Raw genomic sequence first — 13,185 nt, 5'->3', positions numbered from 1 at the left:
AATAACTGACATACACATCATCTTAGAAACTTATCTTCCCCTTGTATTAATAGCATCATCTCTAGAGCTATTTTAAAATATGTAATTAACTGTTGCCAACCATTGTTACCTAATGCGGGTCACTAAGATGTCTGCATCCCATACAAGGGCTCCTACACACCCTTAAAGAGCTAACAGACACTTTGTACGGCAGCTCCTATACACTCTGATGGCGGGCACTTCTCGGGAAGAAGAAGGGAGTCCAGGGGCCACGGCTGGAGTCTCAGCTCTATCAGCCGCTGCACGACTGGAGCTCTTCAACTGTGCCACAAGGGCAATCATAGTAATAGTCAGTTTATTTGTCTTTAAGTTTTAATTTTTGAAATATAACTTGGTTTTCATAAACTAACACATATATGCTTAGAAATTCTGAGTAAATACTATTTGCTGTTACTTGAAAATTACTTATCTATCCTTCTCCACATTAAGAAGGAACTTGGGAGAGATTCTAAAGGGAAAAACTGTGAAACTCATGACATGAAATTTTTCCTTTCACTGTCCACGCCGCCTCATGTAAGACCTGGCTGCGTTGCGCTCAGTGTGTGCTTTTTTACGTGAAGAGAAAGGTTAGAGATGTAAGACATCTGGCTTTACTAGGCACTGCCAAGATGCTTGGCGAATCTGTCATGGCGGCTGTGTGCCAGGTCTCTTCCAGGAGAGGACAGCCTGTCCTTGCAATGCTTCGCTGCACCTGAGTCTGCTCCTTGGCAGCCACGCTGGTCCAGAGTTTAGCAGATTCTGGAATGAAGCTGGCTGAGTTTGCAAGTTCTCCACGCCCTCTGTAGGATGCCAAAGGGGGACTTCAGGGGACTTTGGGGGAAGGTGGCGTGTGGCTTACAGTCAAAGTCAGAAGATAAGTGGCAACAGACACACTCACATGCACACACTCACATGCTCACAGGCACACACGTGCACACTCACATGCACACACTCACATGCACATCCACATCCACACCCACATACACTTGAATACACACACTTATGCAATACACATTCATACTCATATACACATGTACATATACAACATGCACTCATAGCCACACAGCCAACCCACACATATTCACACCTACATACACACACCCATTCACGTACATATACACATTCTCATACATACACACAGACACACCCTCACATTTACACACAGAGCACATGTTCACTAATACAAACTCACACATATGTACTTAAACTCACATAATCATACACACACCTGCTCACAACCATAATAAACACACACACATACACTCATTCACAGCGCATACTCGCAGACACACACCCATAGTCACACCCATTCACACACACCCACACCCACACACACACACACCAGTCTGAACATGCGGACGCATGAAACTGTATCCAGATAATTGCATGTGGGTTTATTTTGTCACAGTGTTTAAAGAAAAACCATTTTTGGATTAGGGAGAAAGCCTGAGGAATGATGAAAGTGTTTCTCATAGGAAGAACTAGCCCTCAACCAAAGTTAGTGTATCCTCTTCTCTCCACTTTAGCTCTGACAATACAAAGAGCAGAATCCTGCCATTGCCCCTGTCTTTCACCTACAACTTTGTCAACACAGGAAAGTGGGTTAGGATTGTTGCTGGATGCCTTGATGTCATGCACTCCTGATTTCGCCTCACCCACAACAGGGTTGCAGGGGAAGCAGAGGTCCAGCCCAGGCAAGGTCTGAAGCAGTATGTGTAAACAAAGACCCAGTCCGTGAAAATGGCTAAAGGGGACAGAGCACTGCAGTGACCTGCAGAGCCAGTTCTAAAAAGCAGCAGAGCCCTGTCCCCTTTAGCCATCCCTGCTGTGACTGACTGGTTACTAAGACTGCAGTGTGACTCTCCCAGTGAAATGTGAAGCTGTCTGGAGCTTCCTTCTGTGTGAGGGTTTGGGCAGAAGCCTGGGACATGAGAGGAAGACGGAAGGACCCTGTGTGTGACCATTACACAGAAGGTGCTGCTCACTGGGGGTTTTTGAATCCCTGAGCCGAAGGAAAGAGGCAAACGAGGCAGAAACTGTGGGTCATGGGATCGGACGTTACTGGTAACTCCCATCTAAACTTGTTGCATGCTACGTCGCCTTGTCAGATGGGAAAATGAGGCCAGGAGGAGAAGGGAACCCGGACACTCCTCATGGCTTTTGTTTCTCCCAAGTTGCAATTCTTCACCAAACTACACGAGATGCGCAGGCTAATATTTCAAAGATGACAGCTGGCACTCAAGGAAAAGAAGACACAGAAAGGACGGCCAGGGACTCGGTGCAGAAGAGCCTGGGCCAGGGGGACTGATGACCCACTCAGGAGCCACATGCTGGAGCTCAGTACACACCACCACCCAGCTCATACATGCTGGAGCTGAGTACCAGCTTCATGTCTGTTGGGGGGTGGCAACCTTGCTACCGTACCCCGGCATCTCCTCAAATGCCACCCTTTCAACCCGTGGTGTTCTTTGACTTAGTCTCACGTTACAGAACAAACGACTTTCCCCATGGCTCATGCTCATTCGAAGGTTCCTCTCACTCTATCTTGTGTCTCCTTCTCCCGCTGTCTGAGGGAAGGGACCTCTTGATAAGCCATTGCCGAACGAAGACCCAATGAGGTCGATGCTGGAAATCGAAGCGGCTCTGGCACCCTGTTTCTCTCCTAGGGACCCTGCTTGTGCCCACACCGCTCCAGGGGACCTCGTTAGCCACAGCCACGTTTACGAGACTCCAGTGGCTCCATCAGATGTTGCTCCATCCTTTTCCTTGGAAACCTTTGGTCTTTGGGCTCTGTCCGCTTCATTCTAGATCCGGGAGCTCCTGAAGTCAGATCAGCTCCGTGCGATAGCTTCCTAGCCTCCTTGCCTCCCTGCTTCCTGTCACAGCTGGCATCCCAGACGCTTCACTCAAACCCCCCTAGACCATCTATGGTGCTGCCGCCCGTACCTTAGCTCTTTTCTGTTTCCGTAGCCTTAGTTAATGCTTACCTTCTGCCCACTTGGCGGCGCTCTTTCAGACACACAGCGTTAAATGTAACAAATACAATGTTAAATGTAACAAATGCTCCACAGAAATGCGGACTGACTAATTAGTTACACCTTAGGTGGGGTGACCAGGCAAGGAAAAAGAGAGATGCGTCCTACCTTTCCCTCCGTTCCTTTCTCTGCTGTGTGTGGGCGTAGCCATCACCGGAGATGACTTCAATGAAGGGCCTGGGCTTCCCTTCACCCTTCCCGGGGAGCTTCCCACCCTCGCCACCGCTTATTCTGCTCTCTTCTCAAGCCCCCCCCGTACCTAAGAAACTTGTTGAGGTCTCCGTGCTTCATGTACTCGAAGACCATGATGAGCGGGTCGCCCTCCACACAGACTCCGTAGAACTTGACAATGTGCTCGTGCTGGAGGTTGGTCAGCAGCTCAGCTTCGCGGTGGAAGTCCTTGCGGGCGTTGTCGCTGGCGTCCTTCAGCGTCTGTTAGACAGGGGACATCAAAGGGAAGGTCGCTTCAATAGGGAATCCCGAGCCCCGAGGATTTTTTCTTTTATAAGGGACGGCGGCCGTGTATCTCGGTAATTACACGAAGTGTCAGGAAGCAGCCTGATTCCCGAGGAAGGGATGCGTGCCACTGTGAGGCCTCGTCCTCATGGGTGCACAGAGGTTGGCAGTGTGTGGAGCAGCCTCCTAGGTGCATTCTCACTGAGTCCCCGGGAGGGAGCTTGCCTCACGGGCTTCACACTTCTTACCTTTGGTCTGGACCAATGAGTACGAGGGTTTGTTTTCCCGTAGCCTCACGGTGCCTATGAAGATTTCTAGGGTGCTGTGCATACCTCAACTCTACTCCTGTAACCCTTGAAAAGTTTGTCTTTAGATGTATGTGCATGGGTTGATAAGTGTGTGTGTGTGTGTGTTTGTGTGCACCTGCACGCACACATGTGCGTGAGACAGAGAGAGAGAGAGAGAGAGACAGAGACAGAGACAGAGACAGAGACAGAGACAGAGAGACAGAGAGAGCACAGATACCAGAGGTGCTGGATCCCTTGAAGCTGGAGCTGCAGAGAGTCCTTGGGCATGTGTGTCCTCTGCAAAGGCGTTTTCCTGTCTTAACCACTGAGCCATCCCTCCAGCTCCCTCCAGCCCTTGATTACATGACCCTTTAAAGACTAAATTCTTCTTCAGGAAGAAGACTACAGTGAGGCTTGGGGGGACCCAGCCTCCAGCTGCAACCAGGGTCGTGCTCAGTTTTTATTGATTCCCTAAACCTTTCTCCAGCCTGATCCCCGCACACTGAGAAATGTCCTGTCCCTTCGGCTGCAAGATGATCCACCATCGTACGGCCGAGATTCAGGTGATCCAAAGCACACCAACAGGGCTCACGTGAGTAGGGTGAGAGGCCCAAAGGCCCCACAGGAAGCTCGACGCGGCATGGCGAGGTGACAGAACCCCGACATTCATGGGGTGGGGTGCGGACGTGGGGGGAGAAGCAGGAAGCCTGTGTGCTCTGTGGTGTCCCACCCATGCTGCTTTTGGTCAGCACACTCTGCGTACGCACATACTGTTACTCAGCCGGAACTGCAGCAGAACCAAAGAGACACTGAGCCGGCCCCGGTGGTGCACACATTTAGGCAAGCGCTGGAGAAAACAAGTATGGAGGATTGCGAGTTCGAGGTTAGGGCGCCTAGCACATATGAAGCCCTAGGTTTTAATTCTCATAAATCACAAGGGAAAGAAATAGACGTTGACCCTAATCCTGACCCAGGCGGTTACGAACAAATAAGGAGAAAAGACATTTGTACAATCAGCTATGAACCTAGCACCCTGACTGAGTGAACCAGCTGCCCTGCGTCTCTGCTTGGCCCGTCCCTTGGCGTTGCCCCTCCTGAGGCCACACCTTTCCAATTCCACCATAGGTGATGTTCGCAGATGCTCAGCTAACGAGAGAGCCTGCCTTCCCATCCCTGTACATACTCTCTCCTTTACCTGGATTGCTGTCTTGGGTGCGGTCACCCAATGCTGCCATGACTACGGGGCTAGCCTTTTCCGTGAGGATAGCTTTTAGAGGCACCTAACACTCTCTTCCGGGTTGTGACTGGACTCACGGAGACGGGGGACAGAGGTGTCACTTCCATTGGGCCAGAGGTGATGGTAACTTAGGGGAAATTGCAAAGTGGCCCTTCACAGTCCCCACAAGCGCCGTGGGCTCTGCCTGGAAACAGGAGTGGATTGGATGGTCGAGTGCTCAGAGGCAAAAAAAAAAAAAAAAAAGAAAGAAAGAAAGAAATCTCTGATGGCCATTGCCATGGAAACAGCACTCTTCCTCGCACAAGAACAGAACGAACACTGGCAGAGAAGTAGGGTGTGGGTCTCGGCTGCTTGAATCGGAAGAAACCGGGCCTGCCACACAGCCCCTCAGTCTAGTTGGGCCGAGACTAAAAGTCCGTATCTTTCCCTCACACAGGCAGGTGCCGGTGAGCTTACCATGAGGGTTTTATTCGATTTGATCCACCCGTTTTGTTTTGTTTTTTTCCTGAATTTCTCAGTGGGAATTTAGCAGATGGGGCGATGGGTGTGGAAACGTGGAGATGAGCTTTGTCACCTGCCAGGTCCTCTCCTTAACCTCAGAGAAAACGCACAGACCCCACCCCCACCCCCCACGTTCCCCACCCCTGCCTTACGTTTTGGCTTGGGGTATTATGTCCCGTCTACACCACCAGTTCATCACTGGCTGCTGACTCAGCAGCGGGCAGCCGGAGAAACCCTAATGCCCAAGCTCTGCGGGGAGCACAGACTGCAGGAAAGATGGGGACACCGGGCAAACACGAGTCAAAAGCAGCAAGCAGGTGGCACAGCTTGCTGTAAGTTGGGGAGGGCTGCCCCACGCGCCTGGCCCTGCGTCCCCACATCTGTCCTCCTCCTAGCCGGGCTCCGCTCCAGCGGTGCTCCAGTGGAAGAGGCTAAAGATAGAGCCCAGAGTCCCAAGTTCAAATCCCTGGCCACACCCTGCTCCTCTCTGAGCCCCGCCTCACTCATCTGTGGAGGGAGGGTAACACTGGCCGTCCGGTTCTTTGGGGCGCCGGAGGGACGGTGAAGGAGCTGGAGGCTGGGGGGCTCCCCAGAACCCCTTGTGAAGAGGGACACTGATGTGATTTGAACGAGAAGACAGGTCCCTGTATTCAGTTTTTCTCATACAAGTGTCCACTACAGATGAAAGATGCACGGATAAGGTCACGGGCCCCACTCAAGGCAGGAGAGTGGCGCTGCTTCTGGGGAGGTCATCTCATCCTGCAAGGCTGGCTAAGCTCCAGGGAGTATCAGGCTGTGTGTGCAGGTGGAGGTGTGGCCCTCGCGCTCTCCCACAGTTCAGGATTTGCAGGAAAGCTTTTGCCTAAAGTCTTGTGTTTGTCGCACGCCTGGAAAACGGTCTGATCCCTTTTAGGCCTTTGCCATAGGGCGCAGACAAACCCTGCACAATAAAGCTTTCCGAGCAAACTCTAAGTGTGACCCTGTTGACTCAAGGGTGCTAGACAGACAGGGAAAGGCCAGAAAGACACAGAAAGGCAGAGAGAGAGAGAGAGAGAGAGAGAGAGAGAGAGAGAGAGAGAGAGAGAGAGAGAGAGAGAGAGAGAGAGAGAGAGAGAGAGAGAGAGAGAGAGAGAGGGAGAGAGAGAGAGACAGAGAGAGAGAGAGAGAGGAGAGGGAGAGAGAGAGAGAGAGAGAGAGAGAGAGGAGAGAGAGAGAGATGATTAAGGGGAGAGGATAGAGAAGGGGAAGGGAAGGAGGAGAGGAGAGGAGAGGAGAGAGGAGAAGAAGGGCAAGAGGAAGGACAGGATCTACTTTGAGAGGAACAGCCTGGAGATTTTAACAAGCACTCAGAATCCCCACTTCCCCAGCGCGGGCTCTTAGTGCAATGTCAGAGACTGCAGTCACATTTGGTAAATCAAAAGCGATTTTACTATTCATGGACCAAACGTATCCTGCAAACCTGGCATCCTCCTGTGAGCCCATCCATTTTTGCATGGTGGGCCCTTTTTTGAAATTATGATTCAATTCTATTTTAAGAGATTTTGGAAAATATGATGGTAAGGACTTGGCCAAATTCAAATCCTGAATTTGGCGTTAAAAGGACAGAAGTTTTGTAAGGATAGAATCTGGGCCAGACAGCAATCAGAAGCTAGGAAAGTCTGCATCGACCCTACTTATAAATATCATCTCTGTTTCTGTGCAGTGTCTGATTGCCATTTTACTCAGTTTCGGGAGGGGGGCTTGGCTGGTAGCAAAGCTCCTGGTCCAAGAGAAGCCAGGGGTGTGAGTCCGGCTCACCCTTTAAAGGTCCTCCCTCACTTCATCCTCATTGGATGGCCTCATCTGTCAATCAGCATGCATCCCTATCCGCTTACTGCAGTCGGCCTTGCTGTGTTGCTGGTTCTTTATCCCGGTGGTTTTCTGATTACTCCAAGGCTGGGGTGGTCTCTGCCCTCATTCAGGGCTGGGGCAAGACTTTGCCCATTGTGTGTGCATATACAGAGCCGGGATAGTGGAGCAAGAAACCAGTGAATGAAATACGAGGGAAGAGTAAAGGAGGAGATCTCACTTCAAATGAAGCAGCAACTTAAAACCAAGAGGAAGTTAGCTGGAGAGCAGGAGGTTGTACGGGGCGTGAGTGTGACACCTCACCAAACGCAATGATGAAGTGCTTCAAGGTACAGGTGACTTAAGGGGAGATAAAGCAGGTTTTTAGCAAAGCAGTGAGCCAGTTCTCCTTAGACGTTAGAGATCACAGAGACGGCGTGTGATTGGTGAAGACAGAATATGGAAGAAACTGACATTTCCAGTTCCCCATTACACTACCTGAAACACACAGAGAAATGAGGACACTCCCAAGGTGAATAACCAGGAACCATGGGGATGTTTGGTTAATGTGTCAGAAGTTCTCCAGTGGAGGCCTACTGCTAACAGAAAATCGTCGCTCTCCTCTCGGGGCTGTATCCAGTGTAGTAGACAATAGCGTCATGCCACCAATTACGGGTTTAAATGCTGTTATTCCAAACTGTGATGTGCCTTAGCATCTTAATAGTTGATGTTGCAGAATTAATAAACTATGTTAATAAAATGAGATTAATCTTTTTCTTTTGACTGTACTAATGTGTGTATCAGAAAATGTAAAGTTATAGCCTAGCTTTATTTGTGGCTCATATTTTCCAGCTAGGACCTGCATGTTTTACAAAAGCTACCTCTGCACCCTATGAAGAGACCAGCCCCTGCCTTTGGGAGCATGGGAAGTCATTCCTAAGATGTAAAGATGAGATAGAATTAAGGCAGACAACCTTTCTCTTAGGGCCGTCATAGTCAGCAGCAAGCCAAACGTGCAAGCATTGGCCATGATTTTTTTTTTTAAGTAACAGGTTCTTCTCCAAAAAGAAGCGTAAAGGAAGCAGCTATCAGATTCTCACACAATGAACTTTAGCTTTAGGAGGCAAATTTTAATAAAAAAAAAGAAAGAACTCCTATAAACAAGACCTTAGCAATGACAAAATGTAGTAGGTAGGTCCCAGACATCCGTAGAAATAAAATCCAAATAATTATACAAAGATGACAGAGTTCACTATAAAATGTGCTCTCTGTACTAGAAACCATTAATACCTATGCCAATTCAATCAACTGTCTGTAACTGGCCTTTGAAAGAACTTAAGTTATGTGCCAAGTGACATTCTCAAATACGAGAGTCATGGCCAGGTTGTTGATGCTGCTGTGTTTATTTTCACGGTGACGCTGGCTAATGAGGCTCAGATGCCAGGGGCTGGCCACCGGGAGGGAGGCACAGAGTCAGGTTCTAATTCACACACTTTAAAAGACTTAGTGATACGTGGGATAAAATGGCTGGTTTGTGCTTGTATGACATTAAGTCGACCCACGATGACAGGAAAACAAGCTTAGGAACGGTCACGGGGAGGAAATGTCACATGGGAAATGTAATCAAAAGCGGAGTGCAATGTGGCCAAGGCAATGTGTGTGCAGTTTCTGAAAATGCCAGTACCCCGCTGTCTTGACTGTGACTTAGCCTATCACGTAAAAGTAAAGTAAGAGGGTTGTTAAGAGAAGCTTTCCTTTTGCTAGCCGCTTTGGTTTATCCCCCGCCAGTCGCCTGGGCTCTGCCGCGCCAGCCTGGTTCTAGATCCGCATGAGTCCCAAATAAACACACAGGAGGCTATATTAATTATGAAGCTGTTGGCCTTGTTTGTCTCTTACTGGCTAGCTCTGCCTTAAGTAATTACCCCATAATTGTTAATCTAAGTATGTCTCTTACCGGAGAATAGTTCCAGGCTTCCTACCCCCAATGCCGTTACATGTTGACTCTCTTGTGTTTCTCCTACCCAAAATCCTCCTGGATTCCTAGCCCCACCTATCTAGATTCCTATTGGCCAGACAGTGCTTTATTAGCATAAGACTTCCCCAACATCTCCTCTTTTCTGTTTAAACAAAAAGAAAGGTCTTAACTTTAACACAGTCAAATTGTATATAACAGAACAGTTATCAAATAAGAATATAGTTACAATATTTTAGCAAGATTTAAAGAAAATATCATCCATACCATCCTTGTGAGTTCAAAGTTCTATATGTAACTTTTATCATAACTAAGGAAAACTATAATTATAACTATCTTCTTCAACTCCATCAAAGACCACAGAAGGATAATATATAAACACTAGGATTAACAGAGACATCTTACTGCCTGGACAGTCACCCGAAGTTAGGGAAAGACTGACGTGTGTCCTTAAATACAATAACTCTTCATCAATTTCTATTTTGTGGAGACAGGGATTTCACATGTCAGTGTAAATGCAAAAGGTAGAAAGGTAGCCCAGGGGGAGGGAAGGACAGGAGTGGAACCTCATGATCAGTCAGGGTGGGCACGAAGGAAAGGAAGAAACCTGAATTCTGTCTTAGACGTGAATTTGCTAGGGCGGAGAAATGGTGTCGACGAAATCTCTGTGTGTTTGCTCATCTATGAATCTTTCTACTGCTTCAGGATGGAAGGGACTGAGCCTTTCTCCCACCATCGCTCTTTCTCCAATTCCTTGTGCGTGTTTGGAGAGAGGTAACCCCAGTTGCTTCTTCGTCTGAAAGCAGCATCTTTGGTACCCATGGCCACTTTAGATGACTGAACTACGGGGAGATGATGTGGTATGAAGACTAATGGATATTGTAGATGACTAGCTGGGATGAGTGACCCCCAAATTCCTCTTTCCAAGCAATCGTAGAGGCAACGTAAGCAGTTGGTGGTGTGTTTTTAACCAGTCAAGCATCAGCAAACAACGGTGTGTTGCTGGAAGCCAAGAGCGGTCTTGGCGTCTCCTGATGACAAGAAAAAGAACAGAATACCTTAAGGACTTGCTCAGATCCCAAGAAAGCATATGGATCCCAAATGGCCCAATCACAGTAAGGAATGACTCTTGGGTCCTGTTTGAGATGATTATCTTTTATGTTTTCCCCAATAGATCACTTTTGTTTTTTTTTTAAAGACTATAGCATGGCATCTGTGCTGTTTCCTTGGACGACACGTATTTTCTCATGCGTGTTGTTGGTTTGACTCCACTGTCAGCTTCGAGGGATGAGTGTGTGACTCGGGCCTGGGTAATCAGCATATTTCTGACATAGCTTAAGACAAGTCAATAAAAGATAGGTCTTTGCTACAGCATGAAGAGAGCCTGTCTGAAAATGAAGTCAATGTTAAAGAGAGCAGGCCGGGAGGTGAGATGTGATCATGAGAATGCAGTACTCCATCTTCTGAGGCCAGCAGCGCCTGCAGCTAGGTTACCAGTGGCAAGGCTTCCTGGCAGGGTGGCTTTCTAGAGCACTGTCCCTTCTGCTTACTTCATTCTGACTTGCATTCTTTTTAGGAAAGTCAAGCATGAGGTATGAGGTCTGGCTGCATTTCCCTGAGGTCAAAACTCTCTTGGGAGTCTAGTATTTTCTACCCTCTATTCATTCCCTGATGTTAAAATTTTCACTTGTGCAGATAAGGAAGTGCCTCTTACCCTTACATCCAAGAATCTACTACTTTGTAAGTGGTGTTGTGTTGAGTTCCCTCAAGTGGGCTTGCCAGAGCACACATGGAATTTAGTAAATAAAAAAGGGTGGTCACAGTGAGCACGGGAATAGGTTCAAGCCCTAGGTCTGATATCAAACAAACCCAAGCAAGCTGTTTGACCTTGGATGAGCCACTAATCTCTGGGTTTCTGGGGTTTACCTTGCTAGTTTGTTTTTATTTTCTTTTCATCGTTTTATTTAGATTTATTTATTTATTTATTTATTTATTTATTTATTTATTTATTTATTTATTGCCTGTATGTAGGTCTGTGCACTACATGTGTGGTATGCCTTGGAGCCTGGAAGAGAGGATGCTAGATGCCCAGAGGCTGAACAGACGTTTGTGAGCAACCATGTCGGTGCCGGGGATGGAGTCCAGGTCCCTTGCAAAAACAGTCAGTGCTCTTAACTGCTGAGAACCAACTCTTACGCCTTCTGGGTGGGTCCTCTCTCTCTCTCTCTCTCTCTCTCTCTCTCTCTCTCTCTCTCTCTCTCTCTCTCTCTCCCTCTGTCCCTCTTACCCTCTGTCCCTCTTTCTCCCTCTGTCCCTCTTTCTCCCTCTGTCTCTCTCTCTCCCTCTCTGTCCCTCCCTCTCCCTCTGTCCCTCTGTCCCCCTCTCTCCCTCTGTCCCTCTCTCTCTCTCTCTCTCTCTCTCTCCATCTCTCTCTCTCTCTCTCTCTCTCGTCAAATGTGAGCTAAAGAACATTAATAACGGTAGTATGTATCTGTGTAACTATTTAACAATCCCCCCACTTGGCTTCAGAATCACTGCGTAGCTGAAGGTGACCTTCATTCAGTGCTGGGTCCTCCTGCTGCCTCCCTTTGCTACGTGCTAGGATTGTTAAGTGTGTGACATCATGCACAACCTACTAAACCACATCTAAAATGATTCTCGTTACGTCAGATTATTGGCGTCACAAGCATTTTCTTTACAGTTCCTCCCATCCGTGACCGTCAGTGCTTCACAAGATCACGTTGTTTCGTAGAAACGCCAGTGATCAGCTCTTGAGTGCGTCATGAATCTATCATTTCCGAGGTCTGCACCTATCCACTCACCTACCACCAAGCATCTCTTCACTTGCTCAATAAATGTTTCTCTTTTGCATCATGCTATATATTGGGCAATGTGCTTAAAGGTCATGGTTCTCCCCTGCAGCGTATGAGTGACACCATAAAAGAGGTCACAGACACGCAATGCCACTCATTAAGTGAACACACTAATACATAATTTTAAAAACCTTGATAATGCTGTAAAGGCCTTGACAGCATACGGCATGGAGTCTTTGTCTGGTTGGCGGAACAAAGACGGGCCTTCCAAAGAGGCGTGAGCTCAAGTTGCCTGCACCGATGGGTTGGGTGAGGATGGTGTCAGACGCTGTGTTGGACCTGCCTTCTGGTGGAAAGATACTTTGTAAGTTATTTCCCAAAACTCTTGGTAGAGAAAAACAGCATCATTTCCTCTGTGGGAAAGAAGGAATTCAGACACATGATCTCAGAGAAGGGTCTGCTGATTCACCCAGGACTTCGCCTGTGCAGATTTCTCTAGCTCCTTTAATTTCATACCTTGAGAGAGACACTTGACTTCCCTGGGTCTCAGATTGCTCATCCATAAAACACGAGGCTATAGTTTTATTTTTATGATTTTAAAGGTCTCTCTCATATTCAGCATTCCTTGTTTCTAGAAATAAACTGGAGTTTAGCCAGGGAGGGGCACAAGTCCTACAAAGCAGACTTGCAGCTTTATTTGAGAACCAAAAATCAGCTTGCATTCAGAGTACCAAAAAGAAAGTCACAGAGAGGGTAGTTATTGAAATGCATGTTGGATGGAGCCAAAAATAGCTAATGCATCGACAGTTAATGCAGGGAAACTGAGATGGAGCGTTTCCTTGGCAACCGAGTAACTCAAAGGTAAAGTAGCTGGGTTTGATCAAAGACTGGTTTCTTCACTTCTCTACTCTCTATGGGTTTTAATTTTATCATAATTCAGTATAAAGGGGAAAACGGTTGACAAATCCATTTCACTGGAAACAAAGGTCACTATCCCCCCCACCCCGCCTCCCCAAAAAAGAAAAGACCAATCCAGTTG

General features: G+C 47.8%; 1 protein-coding gene across 4 annotated transcripts in view; it reads right to left on the bottom strand.

The window, feature by feature from the left end:
• Positions 1-13,185, bottom strand: part of Ntrk2 (neurotrophic receptor tyrosine kinase 2) — a 337,851-nt gene that overhangs the window by 77,183 nt on the left and 247,483 nt on the right. For all 4 annotated transcript variants that reach the window (XM_005078411.4, XM_013119299.3, XM_013119298.3 and 1 more), the window contains exon 15: positions 3,313-3,485. In XM_005078411.4, coding sequence (XP_005078468.1) covers positions 3,313-3,485 — 173 coding nt within the window. The remainder of the gene's footprint in view (positions 1-3,312; positions 3,486-13,185) is intronic.

Source organism: Mesocricetus auratus, unplaced genomic scaffold (assembly GCF_017639785.1).
Source record: "Mesocricetus auratus isolate SY011 unplaced genomic scaffold, BCM_Maur_2.0 Super-Scaffold_100013, whole genome shotgun sequence".
Lineage (NCBI taxonomy): Eukaryota > Metazoa > Chordata > Mammalia > Rodentia > Cricetidae > Mesocricetus > Mesocricetus auratus.
This window is presented reverse-complemented; position numbering and strand designations above follow the sequence as displayed.